The 22,074-nt window shown below is 45.7% G+C and overlaps 1 protein-coding gene across 1 annotated transcript in view; it reads left to right on the top strand.

The window, feature by feature from the left end:
- Window positions 1-22,074, top strand: part of LOC149345182 (tachykinin-like peptides receptor 86C) — a 264,961-nt gene that overhangs the window by 171,788 nt on the left and 71,099 nt on the right. Inside the window, exon 3 of the mRNA XM_089547383.1 lies at window positions 17,784-17,934. Coding sequence (XP_089403509.1) covers window positions 17,784-17,934 — 151 coding nt within the window. The remainder of the gene's footprint in view (window positions 1-17,783; window positions 17,935-22,074) is intronic.

Raw genomic sequence — 22,074 nt, 5'->3', positions numbered from 1 at the left:
GGAGTGGATAGATGCTCGTCTCTCACGCCGAAGACCGGGGTTCGATTCCTGAGCTCGACCAATTTCTTAATCGGTTTTATTTATTTATATGGCCTGACTAGTAAAGCTAATTAAGCTAATTGGGTAATTAAGCAATTAACTAAGCTCAGTCCCACTTACTCGGAGCATCACTATACGATCCCTTCAATTGGTTGCATGGTTACTAGCCGAAGTACAATTGGCCCCGTTTGAAATTCGCGCACTGTGACGTCACGACCGTTTCCACCAATTGAAAAGCGTGACATTTTCTGTCGACAACTGCTGCTTACAACGATGAGACATTAAAGGCTTCCGCCTTAAAAGGCACTATGGCGGGCGCGAGGGCGCATTCTACGTCGATGCTGCGGGTCCCGAGCAGGGAATGACGGCCGTCGCGGTAGTGCACCAAAATACAACAGTCGGCGGACTTTTACTGGCTATCCAGGACATACAGGCTGCCGAAGAAGTGGCGATTGTTCTAGCTGCAACACACACTAGCTCGGAATACATTCATAGAGATTCACAGACAGCGTATCACAATTATCTCAGGGGCAGGGTCGCACCGCTAGCGGCTAAAATCCTGCAAGATAGCTACACCCGCTGCTATCAACCCACACACACATACTTAATATGGGTACCAGGTCACCAGAGCATCCCAGGGAACGAGAGCGCACATGCCTCAGCCCGAGCATTTCTCCCCCGGCCACCCAGTACGGATTCCGTGGAGCCTCCTACCCCACTACTGACTTACAATGACATACTTCAGCACTTAAGGTTACCCCGTCGGGTATACCCTCCGCCAGCTAAGACACTGGACAAAGGAGAGAAACTACACCTCCTAAAGCTAAAGACTAACACTTACAGTAACCCACGAAGACTATACGCAATAGACCCGGAGTCATTTCACTCACAATGCAAATTCTGCGGGGAGAAGGCGGACCTGTACCATATGGTATGGGCCTGCCAACGAAATCAGGCGGTCACTGTTATAACTAGCCAACGCAGGAGGGTTGGGAGGCAGCTCTGACCAGCTCGAACAAAATTAGTCAAAAGTTTGGCAGCTCTGATATGCCAGGATATACGTAGCCTGAGGTGAGGGCGAGGTTTCCACATCTCGGTAGGCACCTGAACCAGATTGAAGGCATATAACTGCCCTCTTGAAACAGTAAACACCTCAACCGTGCTTTCAGCCAAGTGGCGGTGGTGACAGGTGCGCTCTGCATGCGTCGTAAATGAAATTGGTAAATTGGTTTTTGAGGAAAGGAAATGGCGCAGTATCTGTCTTACATATCTCGGCGGACACCTGAACCGCGCCGTAAGGGAAGGGAGGAAGGTGGGAGTGAAAGAAGAAAGAGAGAAAGAGGCGCCGTAGTGGAGGTCTCCAGAATAGTTTCGACCACCTGGGGATCATTAACGTGCACTGTCGGCATTGACAACGTTGTGCCAGAAACGTGGCGCTAAAGTTCTAGGCCGTCGGCATTCGTTGTGTTCATTGGCGTTGGCGTTGACCATGTTTTACACTCCGATCATTTTAAGGAAAGGAAGTGCGCATAACTGGCTCCCTGGGTCTGTGGACGCCTGAATCGTGCTTAGAGGTACGTGGGGTGATGAGAGAGAGAGAGATGTGGGCTGCAGGCATTGACAAGATTGTGCCAGAAACGCGACGCTGAAGCCATAAGCCGTCGGCGTTCATTGTGTTCATTGGCGTTATCAGCTTTAAACTCCGATCATTTTAAGAAAAGGAAGGCGAGCGCGCGCGGCGAGGCACGCCAGTTGTGCGCCGTGTGACGTCACTGCTCCTCGCGCATGTGCAGCACGGCTCTCCAGGAGCCACGCCAAACTACTCAACCTAGGCCAGTGTAGCTAACGCTACAAAAGAACTCATCGAAAGAGCCCGGACAGCAGACTACGCCAACGGGGTTCCGGACTGAGAGCTCCAACCGCCGCTACAACCTCCTAAACTATTTCATTAAACAATTCAGGGGGAACTTTGGCTCTCTAAAGTGCCGCAAGGCAAAGGCATCTCCTGGCGCACTGTTCGCCATTGATTTCTTTATTTTTATTTTTATTTTTTAATTTTTTTATTTTTATTTATTTGATTTTTATTTCCGTACAGTTTTCTTAATTTTTCTTTTATTTTTATATTTTTGTTTTCTGGTTTATTTTTATTTTTAGATTTTGCTTTTATTTTCGTTGTTTCTTACTTGCTTATTCATTTTATTTTTTACTTTTATTTTTCTTTTTGTTTTCTAATTTTTCTTTCCGTGGGTGATCTCATTACTCCGAATCCGCGCACTCTGACGTCATAACCATTTCGATCAACCGAAAAGCGTGGCACCTCTGCTGACAAGCTTCTGCTGATAACCTTCTGTCGACAACCTTCTGTAGACAACGATAAGGCATTAAAGGCTTTCGCCTTAAAATATTTTCTCCACGACCGGACACTGGATAGGCAGCACACCCACCCTGCCACCCTGGCAGGTGGCAGTCTGTGGTGAATGGCGAGAGTTTGCTCACCCAATGAACCCTGCGGCTTACTGCAGCAGTGCCGCGTGTCTGCCACAAAGTTGTCAGCGCTAATGTATGCAGCCCACATCTCTTTCTCGTCACCCCATTAAGCAGGAGTCGGGCGTCCACTGACCCAGGGAGCCAGTCATGCGCACTTCCTTTCCTTAAAATCGCTTATCTTTTTCAGCAGCGTGCGCTTCGGCGGACGCGGTTGTTGTTGTTGTTGCCTTGGTGGCATGGCACATACCCACGACGGGGGATTGGCCAGGGTTCAGTGAGGAGAGTTGCTGCGACGCGCGTTATTTCTTTTCTTTTTCTCTTCCTTCTGACGTCTTGATTCTCTTCTATCTGCACGTGGCAGCGGTGGTGGCTCGGCTCGAGCCAGTTGGCAGGCCCGTGCAATTTCCTTTTCATCCTTCTCCCAGTCACAACAACAACAACGCCAATGAACAGAATGAACGCCGACGGCCTACGGCTTCGGTGCGGCGTTTTTGTCACAAAATGCCAACACATGCAGCGCACATCGATCGCTACCGCCACGTAGCTTAAAGCACGACAGGTGTCCAATGTTCGAAGAGGGAAGTTATGCGCGTTTCCTTTGCTTTCTAAGCTCCCGTTCTATTGGTTTCGTAGCGTAACACGGCTGCCGCGCCATATTCGGCGGAAATAAATGTTCTTCCTCTTCCTCTCTACCACCGGACACTGGATAGGCAGCACACCCACCCTGCCACCCTGGCAGGTGGCAGTCAGGGGTGAATGGCGAGAGTTTGCTCACTGTCCCAGGGCGCCAGTTATGCGCCTTTCCTTTGCTTTCGAAGCTCAAGGTCATTTGAAGGTGAAAATTAGGCACACGGCGATCGAAGCACGAGGTCACGTATTGATGCTTCCGCTTCAAAAAAACATACCGAAAGCAGGTGTTGGCACATTCAAGCCGTTTTACCGAGCAAGTGAAACGACGAACGGCGTACGAGTTCCTTCATCGGTTGGAGTAAAGCATGACACATGCCTTATCTAAACGGAACGGGGCGCAATGCCGAAATTATCTTACCGGTCGGATAAGCTCTGTACTGGTCCCAGTCAGCGGGTGAAGGGCAGCGTCAGCCGAGGTACAGATCGCGCTCGTCGGCGATTGCAGGCGCGCGGCCCCTGCAGCGGGTGTTCTATAGACGATCAGGAAGTCACGCGATTGGCAGGCTGCGTTCCCAGGTTTCCGGGCCACGTAGGTTCCACCAGGACACGATTCTCGAAATTCTTCTTCCTCTTTCTCTTAAAACCGAGCGCTCACGTCCTCTTCGTTTTTGTCCGCCTTTTGTAATCGCAGTGGCTATGTGGATTAGTGCTTGCTACTTTTCGGCACTCAAGTGGGAGCTACGAATGGGGCCAGCAGATTGGGGGCCAAGTACCAGATGATGTTCTCGCATTAGAGCGTTGTGTGATTGACCGACACCTTTGCTGTCGTGCGCCAGGCTACAAGGATTGCTGAAGTGATGGGCGCCACCGAATCACGAACTGTTTTCTGCCGGTGCAATGGCGGCCGCTTCCATTTCTGTGCCAAAAAATTGTTAGACTATAGCGATGCTGATTGTAATAACCCGTCTAAAACTAAACCAATAAGATTTTCTCCTGTTCCAGGATCATTATGTAACCTTTACAAGGATTCGCGGCATTTCCATAGCCAGCTTCGTTGAGCTGCTGTCCTTTTACGTCAAAGCTACGTTCATTAAATCGGAAGGTAAACTTATACCCAAAAAGCGGGTGCGTACGTTGGTTCTATAGGGTGACGCAGGTGCTATGTGATATTTTTTTTGTCCTTTGTTGATCGCGGCATTCAAGAAAATTGGTCTGGTGTAATCACGAATTTTTCATTACGTCGGTGATTTCTTAGAAAAAACTAGCTCTTCTAGAATCATGACTGTGTACTTAAAGTATTTTTTAAACAATACTCTAGATCTGCAGTCCACCAATGAGGTCACTATCGATAACAGGCTAATTAGGCTTGAAAGTCTAGACGGGACATATCTGCTAAAAGTATCAACTTAGGGCAGAAAAACAGTTATTGAACTCTTATTCGCGCCATCCAAAAGCAGTAAAATCCGGAATTGTTTCATCCTTGTTGTCGGCGTTATCAGAATTATGTGACCACACGGTTAACAAGAGCTTCAGTGAACAAGCAAAGAGACTCGGGGAAACAGGATACCCTGATGATGTCATCGTATTTGGTTGCCACAAGATCGCCAAAAGGCTTAAGACTTCGGCTCCAATGCTTGGTTCAGTCAAAACGAAGCAGAGAAATAAATTTGCAGTTCGCACAATCTAAAAAACGTGGTGAAAAGATATGAAATAGAAGTGGTCTTTTCAGCACCTAACAAACTTAGAATGGTTGGTGCAAATGTGCAAAAAAAAAAAGGCTGCAAAACCAAATGCATCCCAAATGACCTGCAGGATGAAGCCCGAAACTAAGTTTGTACCATGCTGTGCAGGGGTGTTGTATAATATTCTTCTGTCCTGCGGGCAAGTCTACATTGGGCAGCATTACTGAAAGAACATGCAAATGCCTTCGATACAAATATATCTATAATCTAGTCTACCCTTGCCGAGACGGCAATGCTTGTTTCCTATCGTAGAATTATAGTGATATATTGTTCAGATACCCTACCCGATGAACAAGAGAGATTATGGATGCATATCACATGAGGGAAAAAATAAAACAAACTTCTGTGTCAGTTAGCCCTCCGTATTCGTGCATGCAAAAGAGGTTCTATACCTTGACTCCAGGTAACACGAGCGTTTGGCTCTTGTTTGCTTGATTGACTGATTCCCCGCGCTTTCGTTATATTGCCTTGGTTCCTGCGATTAAACCTTCAGTTGTAAGTCAGCGCTTGTGCTGCGTTTTCTCTGCTTCCGTCTACGTCATTCGCGCTGTTCGCCCTTGAAAAGTGCACTCCGTGCCACCTGGACCATGTGGAGCGCAACCTTTGCGATGCTAGCTGAAGGCGAAAAACTGGAGGGATTGGCGTTGTACACCTTTATTCTGACGTCAGCGTTGATGGCGCATGAATTCAGCGGCCTGTGGTCTTCCCGTGCCTGTTCTTTGCCGATCGGTACCTTTGGAGGCATTGGCACCGCCTAGACGTCGCAACTGGCAGCGGGTGGCCTCGAAAAAAAAAAACTAAACTAAACTAAATACGCCTTCGCTGTGTCCGTGACGGGGGAGGATGGAGGAGGAGGAAAGAAATTACGGCACATTTAAGGTAATCCAGCTGTTTCTGCAACTTCCATGTCGGAGTTAGAAACAAGCGTAAATTCTTATCTCAAGGAACTTCATTTGTGGTTGCAAAATGACAATCTAAGTTTAAACCTGACAAAAACCAACTACATTATTTTCAGACCTATTAATGCACTCATATCGCAACCTATCAATATACGATATGCAAACGCTACAATAAGTCGGGTTACTAATCAAAAATTTCTTGGCGTTTGGTTTAATGAAACCCTATCCTGGAATGTACATGTTTCAAAGCTAACTACAGAACTAAGTAAAGCTGTTGGATGCCTGTATAAAATTGCACCTCTAATACCTGTCTGGCTTAAGCTAGCAATATATTATGCCTTTTTCTATTCCAGGCTATCGTACTGTATTTTAGTCTGGGGAACCACGACAGCTGCTAACATTGAAAAACTTCACACACTCCAAAAAAGAGCCTTGCGGGCATTAGAAGGATTTTATGGCTTACCGTTAAATTTGCCAACTGCCCCACTCTTTAGAAAATACAGTCTACTAAACACTAAGCAGATTTATAACTTTCGCCTGCTGCAGCACATACACAAAAATCGATTATATGATTCCACCAATGACACCCCGACAATGAGGTACCCCTTCCGCAAAATAATGAAAGTAGTTCCAAGAATCCGTACAAACTACGGCAAACAAAGTTTGAATTATCAGGTACCAACTATTCTCAATGTGTTTAGCGTTAAAACTGAATTTACCATTTCTCTAAATAGTTTTAAGAAAAAAATCAAGAAGCTTTTGTTAGAAACTGACCCTCTACTAACATGAAAATTTCTTAAGGTCGTCTCGTTTTTGGCCTACATTTTGTTCTTTTTACTTTTGTACTGCATATCGTGTTACTTTATTAAGTTACTACGCTTTTAGTCTTTGGTAAATATTTTTTGTTTACATGGTGTATGTTTGCTGTGCAGTGCCTGTGCACCTCTTTTGTATAATTATTGTGTATCTTCTGTTCTATTGACGTTGTCAGTAATGCATGCAGTGTTTCTTTGCTAGCATTTTGTTATGTCATTACATTTATGTATATATATATATATATTACATCCCCTGTGCGTTATATTCCGTAGCCACACTTTCAATACAGCGCATCTCCATCTCGTTTTGTGCCACCAATGTCACCAATTTTTTTGTATTTTGTTGCCATGATGTTATCATGCTTGTATGTGCTGCGCACCGCTGCCCCTGCTTCAGGTGCCGGGACCTCGTCAGGCCAATTGGCCTTTTGCCCCGGCTCCCTCTTTCTGTAGAAAGAAAGAAAATAAATTTCAAAATTTCAAATTTCAAAAAAAAAAAAAAAGCTTACCGCGCAAAACTTCACAGACTGCTACTTAAAACTGCGCAAAGGACGCGGACACACGTGGAAACACACACGTAGGTACAAAGCTTGCGTATTGTGCAGGTGCGGACAGAAGCCTAGCACGGTATTTCGTCCAAGCCTTCCCTATCAGGAATGTAGGAACTTGTTTGTCCATGAAAACGTGCCCTAGCGTCGGCTACCAGTATGCATATAGCACAGCTAGAAATTTCAATTAGGTGAGGTGTGAAAAATGTGTGAACGTGATAGTATTCTCAGTTTACTTTTATTCGCACCTATACCTGTTTTTCCATCTCTGGAGCATCAAGCCATGTAATATACATGCATTTGTTCAATTAACTTAGTTTAAAGTAAGCGTCATGTGTGTCCCCTTGCGTCTTCATCCACGTCCTTTGCGCTGTTTTATGGAACATGAAATGCCAACTAGCCCAGACCTCTGCCCTTGTGAGGCTCACCAACTTGCTCGGCTTTCAAGCCTGGTGCAGCATAGATGTTTTGCGATCCGCAATCAAATTTTTGGGGCCACGATACGAACGATTTTCATTATCTAATAATTGTCCTCCCATTGGTGATGCCAACATAACTTGCGATGGTTTTTTTTTTTGCTTCTTTTGAACACAGGCCGTAAAAAGTCACCTGCAATAGAGGACATACTGAACGCAATCCTCATAAGGCACGCTGAACGAGGCTCAAAATATTTAATTCTTTAATGTAAGCAATCTCTGCGGTGAGCAGAATTTCCAAGTGGTTGGAAGTAAGGCAGATTGCCCTATTCCTTAATATGATAAGCCGCCAAAAATTTAGCAATATGAGAAGAAGATGGATTAGTTTTTGAGGAAACTAAATGGCCCAGTATCTGTCTCGCATCTCGGCGGACACCTGAACCGCGCCGTAAGGGAAAAGATAAAGGAGGGACTGTTTTCATTTCATGCGCCTGTGTGAGGACATTTGTGCATATAATATTTAAACTACCTCAGTTATTTGAAAATAGCATAACTGATTTCTGGTAGTATGTTCTTCGCAAGAACGTATCAACGGTAACAGAGTTGCGGAAAACTATTCTCGATTTTGCAGCAGCATTGAATAAACAAGAGCCAGGACGACGTTGTATTATACATCGAAATAGCCTTTCATCGCATTTCCCATCTGAAGCAACTTGTCAAAGTGAAATCCATATTCAATAATACTTCATTGTTAGCTTGATCAAAAGCATATCTTTCAATGCGGCAACAGAGTCTCATCGATGGCGTTCGTCACAATCCAGCTTCGGTTCTGTCAGACATGTTGCAGAGATCTCTCCTCCACCCGCATTTCTACTTAATTTTTTATTAATGATATTCTCCACGATGTACCAATAAAAAGTAAGCTGTTTGCTGACAATTTCAGTTTTCAACCAGAACTCAAAAGTCTAAATTACCAGGTTCTTCTGAAATATTCGCTATGTAACACAGAATGCTGGTGTTCAGAGTGGCATATGAGCGTAAATGGGATGATGATTGTATCTATGACCGATACAAGGAAACGGAGTCTTTTCAATATTCTATAATGGTCGCTGACTTCCATCAGTGAAAAAAATATAGATATTTGGGTGTCACGATCACATCTGACCGCACGTGGAGCACACATCTCACCTGTGTTCAAAAGAAGGGTATGAGGGAGCTTGGTTACCTGAAACGGTCACCGCGGCAGGAGAAACAAAATCAATATCATACACAATCTTTATTGTATATATTGTCGAATATGTTTCCGTCATGTAGGACCCATTTCTTGAGGTTAATGCAAGCAAACCTGGAAGTGTCCAAAGGGAGTCGGCATAAGGTTCGTCCTTAATTCATGAAGTTGGCGCACGTGTTCGACACAGATCCGAGACGCAGCTCACCTATGACTGATTTTAAATAGGACTCCACCTTGATGGGTAGAAATGTATGTATTTAACATATCTCGGCAGTCTGCGTACCAAAAAATATTTGTATTTTGGACAGGTTGCTCTCCATGCCGCACGAGAAACTCACTCCCAACAACGTCGAGGATATCGCCTGCCCAACTGAGTGCATCAGTAATTCATTTTTCCCGCGATCTACCCGAGAATAGAACTGGCTCAGTGCACACACTGTCGAAAGCCAACCACCAAGTCTTTCCTTAGTGTGCTTTTGATCGAATCGCATGACTCCTTCTCTTGGCGCGACGGTCGCCGCTGATTTTGCCTGACCGTATGCCCTGCTTTGGGGACTGTGGTAAGTGCGGCACGCTTTTTTATTTTACCCAGTGTGCTTCTTATTATGCACTTCTTTTTTATTTTCCTCATTTGTTTCCTTTGGTTCATCGCCAACTCCTGCGAAATACCTTCTTTGAAAGCTGGAACTATTGATGAAATAAAGTAAAAGTTGCGGAGTGAGCTGTGCCGGCCGTGCAGAGTGGCATCGTCATCGTTACAGAATTAACTTAATTTGAAGCGTCCCGAGATCGCACTGTTTCAACCTACGAATAAAGATGCTAAAGTAGACTTATCCCGCGACTATAGGACGGCCCTACTAAACAAACCACTCCCTAAAAACATGCACCCCTTACACCATGAGGGTAGAAGACAAGCACGAGCCAAAGCCTTACATAACGAATACGGACAGTGCGCTGGAACACTTTATGTAGATGCGGCAGAATACAAACATACCAATGCCTTTGCAATTGTGGCTGCGAACGAGAATGGTGACCACATCGTCCCGGCGACAATTAAAACGAAATCGTCTGAAACGGCAGAAGAGGCGGCTATAGCCCTCGCCCTAGCGCATACCCAAGAGAGCATCATCCTCAGCGATTCCAAAATGGGTATCAATAATTTCGCAAAAGGGCGAATTACTAACACCTCTCTTAGAATCCTTAACGCAACCAAATTCTCACCAAATTATTCCGAATTGATATGGGTCCCAGCCCATTCGGGGAATCCGGAGAACGAGGCAGCCCACAATAAAGCCCGAGGTTTCGTCGACCGGGCAGTGGATGAGTCTGGCTCTCTGAATTTCACGAAGGACTCCACGATCACATATGATCTCACCAATCATTTTAAACTAGAGAGGAGAATTTTCCCCCCTCCAGACAAAAGCCTGACTGAAGAACAAGAGGTTACGTGGCGTCGTCTACAGACGAGATCGATACGCACCCCATCACTCCTCGCGCACATTTATCCAGATCTTTACAACCCAAATTGTAAACACTGTGGCCAACGAGCCACCTATGATCACATCCTGTGGGACTGCAAAATAGAGCCACCTCCGGGTGATCTAGTTACCGCTCTTTCTCTCGAGCGGTGGGAGACCGTGCTGGCTAGCTCTGACCCCAGAACGCAAGTTTTGGCGGTGGAGTGGGCTGACAAAGTCGTCGAGGGCTGTGTACTCTCGACCACTTAACGCGACCTCTTACCAAGCTCTTTCAGGCGAATAAAATGTTTTACAATCAATCCAGTTCCAAGTTTGCCTCTTGGCAGGATCACTCGCCATCAGAGTGCTGTCGGATTACTGATAACAGCCTTTTTTTTATGCGAAGCATATTACTAGAGCTACACTACAGCCCGTCGAGCGAGGCGGTGGAGCTACCATTGACCACGTGACCATGTGTCGTTTAGCATGACCACGTTACACCACGTGACAACATGACGTCACAGCAGAGGAGAGATGGGCTGCCGGCTCGCGCGGTTGGCCTCGGCGGTGGAGACTCCACATCAGAGGCGCGGCGGCTGACCACGTGACAATATGACGTCACAGCAGAGGAGAGATGGGCTGCCGGCTCGCGCGGTCGGCCGCGGCGGTGGGGGCTCCACATCAGAGGCGCTGCAGCTGACCACGTGACGCTACAGCAGCGGTATAAAGCTGAGCTTGCCTCGCTCTCCGGGCACTTACGAGGCGGCCAGGTGTTGGGATGCCGCCTAGAAGCAGGGCTGATTTGAACGAGAAGCGAAAGCTTCAGCGTGCCACAGAGACCGATGAAGAGCGGGATGAACGTCTGGCTAAGCGGCGTGCTCAATATGCGGCTCGGCGACAACGTTCTACAACAACTGAAGAACAAAGCGAGGAACTTTACCAAGCCTAGCCATCAATATGTTTCGCATCTGACTAGGCTTAACCTTAGCTAAGCCTCAGCCATTTTTGTCTCCGCTCTTCGTGCGCAAGTTTTGTCCGTCCGGCTTCCGCCCGTCGAAAGCCGTACTCCTAGGACGTGCATAAGTGCCCCGCGTGCTGATTAAACTACGTTCAAAATTCTTTTTTCCTGTCTCTCATGTTCACGATATCATCGACTTCACCTGGGCCAACTACATCATCATCATCATCAGCCTGACTACGTCCGCTGCATGGCAAAGGCCTCTCCCATGTCCCTCCAATTAACCCTGTCCTTTGCCAGTTGCGGCCACTGTATCCCCGCAAACTTCTTAATCTCATCCGCCCACCTAACTTTCTGCCGTCCCCTACTACGTTAGCCTTCTCTTGGAATCCACTCCGTTACCCTTAAGGACCAGCGGTTATCTTGCCTTCGCATTACATGTCCTGCCCAAGCCCATTTCTTCCTCTTGATTTCATCTAGGATATCAAAAACCCGCGTTTGTTCCCTCACCCACTCAGCCGTCTTCCGATCTCTTAACGTTAAACCTATCATTTTTCTTTCCTTAGCTCGCTGCGTTGTCCTTAACTTAGGCTTAACCTTCTTTGTTAGCCTCCAGGTTTCTGTCCCATAGGTGAGTACCGGTAAGATCAGTCGTTGTATACTTTTCTCTTGAGGGATATTGGTAAACTGCCACTCATGAACTTAGAGAACCTGCCATATGCGCTCCACCGCATTCTTATTCTTCTAGTTATTTCCCTCTCATGATCCGAATTTTTATTTATTTTTTTATTTATTGTTTCCTCAAGGGTCCACAGGGGACATTACATGAGGGGTGGGCAAACAAAAAAGTTAATACGAACACAGATGGTCTTCAATGGCGGTTTTGAATAGAACACGATTGATGATGGTCGCCACTTCGGATGGCAGGTCATTCCAGTCATTGGCTGTTCGAAGAAAAAATGACATATGCAGTCACTACCTGCCCTAAGTAGACATATTCTCTTACTACTTCCAGCACCTCGCTACCAACTGCTAACTACTCGTGGTTTTAAATAGTGACCTACAATGACAACGTTCCGAAGGCGGAAACTCAGATCGCCACAAAACAAGTTGTTGTAGCACCGGGCAACGGCAAGCCAGAGGAGCTTCCAGCGCGTGCGCGCAGGCGACGCGCGGTACGAGGAACTCTCGAGTAGAGCACTGCACGGGTCTCAATCTGAGGCCCAAGCCCGGCCCGGCCCCGAGACATAAAGCCCGAGCCCGGTCCAGGCCCGCGGCTTCAAGCCCGGGCCCGGCCCGGGCCCGCTAAATTATCGCTCTAGCGAGCCCGGCCCGGCCCGTGAATCCCGGAGTGGAGCCCTGGCCGGGCCGGGCCCGGCCCGTTTCACAGTAACGCTTGAGGTATACAGCTTATTCTGAGCAAGCAGACCGAAGAAACTGGCCGACAAAGGTTCTGAACCCACAGTTTGGCTTGAAGAAAGTTGCTTGTTTTCAACCCAGAAGGAAGTGATTAAGAGTAGTGCTCGCCAGGCGTGTCTTTTGGACAGTGATCTCGTATAGGTGCGCAAAGATAAACTCGCAAGTTCCGAGAGCCAAATAAAGAGGGCTGCATACGCGCGTAATAGGCTACCTTGCATTCCCCCATGATTTTAATCAGTTCTATTTTGCCGCCCGCGAAGTATAAACATTAAAGCTGCCTAGCAAGCAGTGTAATTACATTTTTTTAGTGAACACGATCTCACAGGTTGAACTCATAGCCGAACTGGTTGCCTTAGAAATGAAAAGCTAAAAGGCTTGAGTATTTCACGGTGTCTGTTTTGAAGATAAGCATCCTAAACTATTATGATACATTCCAGCGGCTAAAAAGACACGGACGAAGGTAGACGAGACAGGACGAACGCCGGCGTTCGTCCTGTCTCGTCTACCTTCGTCCGTGTCTTTTTAGCCGCTGGAATGTATCATAATAGTACTACCAACCAACTAGCCCAACTTTCTACGCTTAATGACATCCTAAACTAATATGTTCTTCCCGAATATTTCTAATAGTGTATAGGTATGTTTTGGGATGACGATCAATCAATGGCAAATTGAGACCGGTTGAATTTTACTTTTACTGGTGGAGCAGAAGATAACGCGCGAACCATGTGATAACTTACAGGGCATAACACTTGTCATGGCAACCATGCTAAATAAGCGAGGAAGCTTAGATGTGGTTATGAGATGAGATGTGGTTATGAGATGAGATTTACAAACTCTCGCGTGCTTTTGTGGCTATATCATTTACGAGACGTTCCGGTGCTGATAAAAAAGAAAACCAAACGCGCTTTAGTTTGTGAATTTTCTCACATTAGAAAAATATAGCTGCATAATAAAAGCTATGTTTTTGGGGCTTAAGGGCCCAAAGGGAGTCAGGCTGTGAGAGACACCGAAGCAGAGGGCTCCGGATCATTTCGACCACCTGGGTTTCTTCAACGAGCAATGATACTGTGAAGTACATGGCTGTCATGCTTGCCACTGAAATAGAAATGCGGCCGCTGAGGCTATGAGCAAACCCTGGTTTCCCGGCTTAGTAATTAAGTGCCTTGACCACTAAGCCACCGTGGCGTGGAATTAAGGAAATAAATAAATAACTGAATGAATAAAGCTGTTTTTTTCTCAGCGCGTACTATAACCCATAGCTCATCCGTGTTGCTGCTCCAATACCGCAGTTGTGTACTTCACTTTCCGATAGTGAATGAATAGTCGGACACCAGCCGTTTCTGTACTAACCCAAGCTCGGCTCGGGTCCGCAGCTTTAAGCCCGAGCCCGGCCCGGGCCCGCAACTTCAGGCTCGGGCCCGGCCCAGGCCCGGCAAAACAGATCATGTTCCGGCCCGGGCTTTCGGGCCGGCCCGAGCCCGTGCAGTGCACTACTCTCGAGTCCAGTGACTCTAGAAAATCTGCAAAAAAAGTCGCCGCAAGGGCACCAGATGGCGCCACGTGTCGGAGAGGCGGGCGCACGCGTTCTGGGCCAGAATCAATCAGTGGATGTGCACTTGCGGCGTGGAAGTATCAATGACCCGGTGGCGCTCGAGAGGGAACGACCATTCTGACTCTCCTATGAGAGTTTATGACCTGACACAGTGGCGTCCACCTAGACGGAACCCTGCACAAGTATACCGTTGCCACTCGCCGCTAACACGATCGCCTACGGAAGCGACAGGCGAGGCCTTTACCACGGAAGAGAACCAACGGAACGATCGCCAAAGGAAGCGTCAGGCGAGAATTCCGACCACAGAAGAGGAGCCAGCGCAAGAAAGTTTCGGAAGCGGAAACACGGTTTGGCGCGCATGCATTCCTGCTATGGGCTAGTGAAAGCGTAGCACGGAGTACACCGCTACTTTTATTATTATTATTATTATTATTAGTAGTAGTAGTAGTAGTAGTAGTAGTAGTAGTAGTTATTTTTCTCATTCATCTGGGTTTTTTTTTTTCAATAGACATCTTCAGGCACGAAGAATCAATAGACGATGAAACCGGATAATCACACGCCCTAAAAACTTATCCCCTCTTGCCCCATCATTTGAAGCAACACGTGCAGAAACCAGGTACTTACAAGGCGATGTAGTGTGTGGGACATCAGCCATATCAGGACTTACCGTCCTCTTCTCTACCAGAAATGTATGGCTCCAAAAATCCATTTCAGTGATCCCGATGCTAATCAACTATGTTTCGTGTGAAGAAAACCAAATATATTTTGCTTGATCCTATCAACAGAAGGTCGCCTTCACGTACGCGCTGAAATTTTTCATACAGACTTCACAAACAGCTTCCGAGAATAAATTTTTAGGAAATGAAATTTCACGAAAATATACGCCTGGCGGATCATGTAACCTTGGTAACAAGTAGCATTGCACAAATGGCATGCTTGCTTAATAAAGTTCGAACAAATCTCCTGACCTCAACCGTCAGTTACGTTTTGCTGTTATTGACTCCCAGTTACATTACTGTGTACCTGTATGGGGTGCTACATCAAAATGTGATCAGAAAAATTTATACGTGCGATAGAAAAATTCAAGGCTCATTCGTAGCTTCTCTATTTACGAATGTGTGTGTTGAGAAACACGTACCCAATAATTCTGAACAAAAGCATTTTTGAGCGGGAAACCGCTTATGAACGCAATTTTTTTCATATAACGTAAGATTACTATGACAATCAATACATCCCTAGGTCACCCGATGGCAGTCTTGCATTTTTTTTTACCTTTTTGCTATCGTCAAAAGCGTTTCCCATTGATTTTTTATGGCAATCTTAACTGTTCGATGCGATTGATGGAAACACTTTAAAGGAAAGACTTTACTACGTATCAGAAGAATAGACCATTGCCTTCAATAGTTCCACAACAGTATCCTACAATTTTTTGATTTTCAACATTTTTGTCCTACAATGTTGAACACGAGAAACCTTATTAGAAAGGTTGGTATACTAAGTATTGCAACATTGTGGTACCAATTCCGAAACTACGTACCTCAAAACAAACCTTCAGTAAGAACGAACTGCATTGGCAGTTCAGAAATTCTGGTGTGCAGCTACGTAGTTCGCTTGTTCCTAATTGTCTAACTAAAATTATAGAGCGTTCTTCTTCCCTGTTTTCTCCTGGAAAAGGCAAACGCTTACATTCTATATTCTTTTCAAACATTCATGCACGGTTTTGTACAATGCCGGTGCCTGTTACGTCGCATGTGTGTACGGCATTGCCCTTTCGCCCCCTTGTTTGCTTGCACTTTTTCTTTTACATTTTGCAACGGTGTGAATTTTTCCAGTTGTTTATTTTGGTATTTTTCTGAGTCATTTGTGATATTCAGATATACCTTTAACATTACAAAATAGTTTCATAGGTTTTACCACTAACTGAAGAAGACTTAATAGCGTCGCTGTTTTTCTACTGCAAGCAGTACAAATTTTTTATTCCTCTTAAGTTTATACCTTTGTTTGCACTGTTTTTCATACTAATGGACAGAACTAAACATTCAAAGAATAAGTACAAGAATGTATGTATAACTGTTTATGATGAACCAAAATTGTCTATAGCACTCCAGTTGTATTGTTCTTGTTAACTCGGTACATTCTCTTCGCTGTGTGTCAAATGCTGTCTTGCTTGTGCTGCAAGTTTTTGTTGGCTCTAGGAACCTATCACGGTGGTCTTTGTTATTGCCTATGCTGCTGCTCCAGGCTAGTACTCGTGTAATGTCAGAAGCACAATACACAAGGAAATCAGCAGCCGTGAAGAAGTGACAGTCACCCTGAAAAAGATGGATAACTATTTTTGCAGTCTGCGCGGTGCGTTTTCACACCTATTCCTCATCAACGAAATGATAGCGCGCAAGTGTAACCAGACGACGATCAATAATGCTGCGGACTTCCATGCTAACCGTGCGATTAATCTCTCCTCGTTCATCGAAATATCATAACAGTAAAGAGAGGCTAAGCGTACAACTAGCGCCGAAATACGACATATTTAGTGGTCGTCTGGCTACTTTTTGTTCAACGAGGTTCAAAATTTTCAGATGTCAATGTGGCTCGCGCTAAAATTGTATGGCACAAAAACAAATAACATTGCGGCAGCACAGTTTCTCAAAACGCTGTGACTCTGCCACATTTACAGTTGCATACATGGCGATTATGAGGGTTAACGAAACATTTCTCGTCTGACATCTCCACGGGGCTTTACACTTCACTCCCACGTACGACAAGCACAATTTCGCATTCGTAAGGCAACAGGCATCAGCGACAGGAATTTCTTGCCTAAAGCTTCAATAACATCACAAAAGTTGCTTAATTTGTACCTAGAGAGGGCCATTCTATATCACCTGGCTTGCTATGTCCTTGCGGCGGCTATGTAAAGCTCGATGCCCCTGATTTTCACAGCAGCCGCAGAGCGGCGTGGTCTCTATCAAGCGTGGTATCACCGGGGTGTTACGTTACGAGCAGAATATTCCTGCCCACAGATTGCATGACAAAACACCGATGGCTGGCATCCAAAGAGTAGGCTTTTATAGTGCGTTTTTTGCAAAATTGCCAAGTTTTTTGCAAAATTCATGGCGATTCATCATAATTTAGAAGACTTTTTTTATGACGGTCATTAGATTAGTGGAGACAGTATACCGACTGCGCTTTTCTGCAAAAAAAAACAAAAAAAAAAACTGGCAGAGGCTTAGCTTGGTGAAGCCCGGTAAGTTGCGAAAGCAATAGCCCTGGCTGCGCCTGGTTTGGCTGGTCACGTAGAGCGAGCGCCTCCCCCACGGCAGCGGCGCGTGGAAGATTCGCTGGGACGATCGCGACGAGCCGAGCTGGGGCCCCGCTTTTCCACAGCTGGTATGACGTCACACATAGGTCACGCTAAAGGTCGATGGTGGATTCTCCGGGACGACGGCCAAGAGCGGAAACCTCGAGCAGTATTGCTTTCGCAATAAAAAAAAAAACGTTTTCGCTTGTATGGAGATCGTAGATGAAGTCTGCAGATTTAGATCCTTCTAAAACCCGCCGTGAGCCATTGGTGTCTCACTCCAGTGCGTGTGCAGGTACAACGTGGCGTTCCTGGTGCTGACGTACGTGGTGCCGGTGTCCACCATGGCGGTGACCTACACGCGAATGAGTCGCCTGCTGTGGGGCTCCAACTGCATCGGGGAGTTCACCGAGCACCAACACAACGCGCTGCGGAACAAGCAGAAGGTGAGCTGGGACGCTCCACGAACACACGCGCGCAAAGGCCTCTCGCCAGTCAGCAGCTGCGGCCGGCGGAGCAAGCGGGGTGAAAAATCGTCAAAGGTTAAACCCTGTTAAAGGGAAGCTGGAACGTTTTTTTTTTTTTTTAGAATTCGAAGTTATTCAAGAATTCGAATCTATCAAGCGTCTAGATAAACCATGCAAAGTATTCTTGCACTAGCATTTAAAATGGTGACATAATCGTCGATTAAAACCGCGTCGATGTTTAGGCTTCTCCTCACTACGTTGGAGGAGTGCCAGGAAACTCGGCACTGGCGTCATTGTTGCCGAAATTTCAATGTCCGCTGCCTACGCCTGCATGCTGCAGTGCGTCGTCAGATGGCGCCAAACAATGCATTGTGAGCGTAAACTTCGGCAGCGTCGGTTTTCTCCCGTGGAATAACCGTTTCTTCGCTGGAAACGTAGTGCCGCCATACGTGACGTATTTATCGGAGCCTCTGCCCGTCGTTGTGCACTTCAGGGAAGCCTGAACGACGACGACGACTTTATTTGGCGATTACGCGACCATTTCAAATGCTAGAGCAAAACGATTTCGCATGCTTTACCAGCACATTTCGCACATCCGGCGACCTTAAGCTCATCGAATTCTAAAACCGCTTCAGTTGCCCTTTAAACCTGGTTAGCGAGCGTTAGCTCCACTGTTATGATTGGCTTTGGTTCTAATTGTAAGTAAACAATTAAGGCTGATTAATTCGGGTCGCTAACTAACACAGTGCATTCACACTTGACCTAAGCTTTATACTAAGGGAGCAAATTAATCATTGGCGCCCACCCAAGAGCAGCCGAACGGTTACAAAGTAGAGCTAACGCTCAAAAAGAGGATTGCTTGTAGCGTTAATTTGTAGCGGCATACTCTTTTTTCCTTATCGCCTTCGCACGACTGCCTGCTGATGGCCACGGAAGCGATTTAGTCCCGGTGTTGGTACAGCAATGAACGGTGTGCTTGCAGAATTTTGACTAAGGGGCGCTCTTTAAATGGAACACGAAGAGCGCCTAATCACTGCTTATTCTGATATCGGCTACTCGAGACACTGCAGACAGGTCGAGCCGTGAAAAGCCAACAAGTCAGTCATGTGTCTAAGCGCAACGCAGGTTTCAGTCACATGTACGCGTCTAACGTCATTTCAAACTGACCTTTCGCGACGAGCAACTCGTTTGATTACGTATATGTACCTACGTACATAGCTAATGATCACACATAATAGACGATGGATGGATGGATGGATGGATGGATGGATGGATGGATGGATGGATGGATGGATGGATGGATGGATGGATGGATGGATGGATAGGAGCGCCCCCTTTGAAACGGGGTGGTGGCAATTGCCACCATGCTCAGCTTTTCATGCTCAGCCACCATGCTCAGCGATATGCGAAATGCGCAGCGCCATCTCTCGGCGCTCCGAGAACTAAGTCCTCCATGTTGGTACGGTACAGAAAACGAAACCGCTGCCCAGCGTTGGGTTAAAACGGCTGCGCTCCGTTTGAAAAGTAAAATGCCGATGCAGTGTTGCGCTACCCTCTCCACTGTGAAAAGACACTACGATGCGTGCCAGAACTAGGTGCGTTCGAGCTTTTCGCTTTTCTATTTTTTACTCCGTCCCAACGTTTTAGTAATACAAAACGCCATGCGAGGTATCATGTGTCAGCACGCGGATCAGTGCGCAGCTTTCGCATTCTGCGCTGATTTTTGACAAATCTCTCGAGGTGATTTGCGTTTAAATTAAGATAGGGACCACAGCCTTTGTTGTCTCTGATCAAAATTAGAAGCCGATTTCGTGCATTTATCAACTCTCCGGTCGGGTGTGAATATATATAGACGCATACTTGAACAACGTAACAGAGAAGGTAACAGAGAAGGATACCAGTGAAATGCTGAAAGAATTACTTAAAGGGCAAAAAGGCCTAGCCACTGAAGTAACTGCTTTGAGAGAGCAACAGAGCAATATGGAAAAACTCATGAATGATATGAGACTAAGGTTTACAGCCTTGGAGAAGCAGATAAACAGGATTGACACTCTAGAACAAACAATATATGAACTCCAGGCGAAAATAACTGATTTAGAAGACAGGAGCCGCCGCTCAAACCTTATTGTTTTTGGAGTAAAAGAGGAACCCGGGGAATCTGAGGCTGACTTGAAAAAGAAGGTTCTAACTGAAGTTTTTGCAGAAAAGCTTAATGTATCTTGCAGTTCTGTGGGCAGAATACACAGGCTGGGCAAAAAGGCAACAAACCGCCCTGTAATTGTGTTCTTCCAGGACTATAACGAAAAGCAAGAACTCTTTAAAAACTGCAAGAAACTAAAAGGCAGTAATGTTTCAATACAGAACGATTATTCACGAAACACACTTAGGAAGCGTAAATTACTGTGGGACAGCGTAAAAACAGAAAGGGATGAAGGAAAAAAAGTTACCTTGATAAATGACAAGCTGCGAATCGAAAAAATGCTTTACACCTGGGATGACAGCGATAACAGCAGAGTTCAACTCGCTGATAAAAACAGTTATCAAAGCAGAGACTGACATTCACAACCTCGTGTTAAGGAATTTCGCTTACTTAATATCAATGCACGTAGTATTGTAAATAAATCGGAGGCTTTGGAGGCTATCTTGTTGATTCACAATCCACACGCCGTAGTTATAACTGAGACTTGGCTGAGAGATGATATTGATGATGAAACTGTTTTCCCCCGCTCTTATCAAGTTTTTCGCCGTGATAGAGCAACACGTGGAGGGGGAGTAGCGGTCCTGGTGAATCAAAACACAGAGGCACACTCGTTGCAGCAAATAGCTAACCATGAAAGTGTGACTTTAAAACTGTCGTACGGGGGTAGATCGTTTGTGCTTTTTGCTGTATACAGACCACCTGATTCACCACCTCAATATTTATGTGATCTGGCCGATCACGTCTAAATTTCGCCGTGATAAAATATACCTTGTCGGTGATTTTAATCTCCCAAATATTGACTGGAATAGTCCCTTCCCTAGTACAATCAATGACATAAATGCTTCATACATGTGTGATATTATGCTGACTCATAATTTGCAACAGGGAGTTAAGCACCCAACGCGCATACACGGTGAAGCTGCATCTATTCTCGACCTCGTCTTTCTCAGCCAAGAAACAGAACGTTTTACTGTTTCAGTTGAAACTGGGTTATCTGATCACTGCATGGTGGTTTTTACTTGTCCCATTCAACAATATGTCGACAGTGAACCTGCAAAAATTATTTCCGTGAAAAACTTCTCCAGAGCTAATGATGAAAGTGTGTTAGAACTTCAGCTTACACCTTGACATGTTTCGAGGAACTAATGTTGATGAACTCTGGAATAAATTTAAAGAAATCTGTACGTACTGCATTGATAACTACATTCCTAATAGAACAAAGAAAACGTGTAAAAAAACTCCTTGGATCACGCGAGAAATAATACATTTGAAAAGAAAAATCAAACGTCTGACGCGTGGGGGTGCCTGTCGAAATATAGTTAAAATACATCAGGCTAACTTCACAAGCGCTTTGCGCCAGGCTAAACAAAATTACTTTCAGCATAGCCTGCCAAATTTTCTTCGTGACTCACCAGATAAGTTCTGGAAATTTTTATCGAAAAAGAAAAAAGCAATTACGCGCATTTCATGTCAAGGTGTGCAGCTTGCTGATAAATCGCAAATCTCTGAGGCATTCAATAAGTATTTTCAGAGTGTGTTTTCCCATCATAGTTTATTTGTTCAACCCAGTACCATGTCTCCCAACTCGACCCCCGACATTGTTTCTTCATCTGGCGTATTCTCCATGCTACTTAACCTCAAACCTAAAGCGTCCGCTGGACCTGACGGGATACCAAATATTTTTTTGCGCCGTTATGCAGAAGCCATCACAGAGTTCCTGGTTGTTATTTTCCGCAAATCATTTGAAACAGGAAACATTCCTTCCGACTGGAGGAAAGCGCGGATTGTGCCCGTGCTGAAAAAGGGTGATCCTGCCTTGATTGCTAATTATCGTCCCATATCAATAACTTCCACATGTTGCAAACTTGCTGAGCATATCATAGCTAACTACATTACTACATTTCTAAACGATAACAAGG

The sequence above is a fragment of the Amblyomma mixtum genome, chromosome 5 (assembly GCF_055824585.1).
Source record: "Amblyomma mixtum isolate Tamu chromosome 5, ASM5582458v1, whole genome shotgun sequence".
Classification (NCBI taxonomy): Eukaryota; Metazoa; Arthropoda; class Arachnida; order Ixodida; family Ixodidae; genus Amblyomma; species Amblyomma mixtum.
The sequence above is the reverse complement of the archived record's forward strand: the minus strand, read 5'-3'. Positions and strand labels throughout refer to the sequence as shown.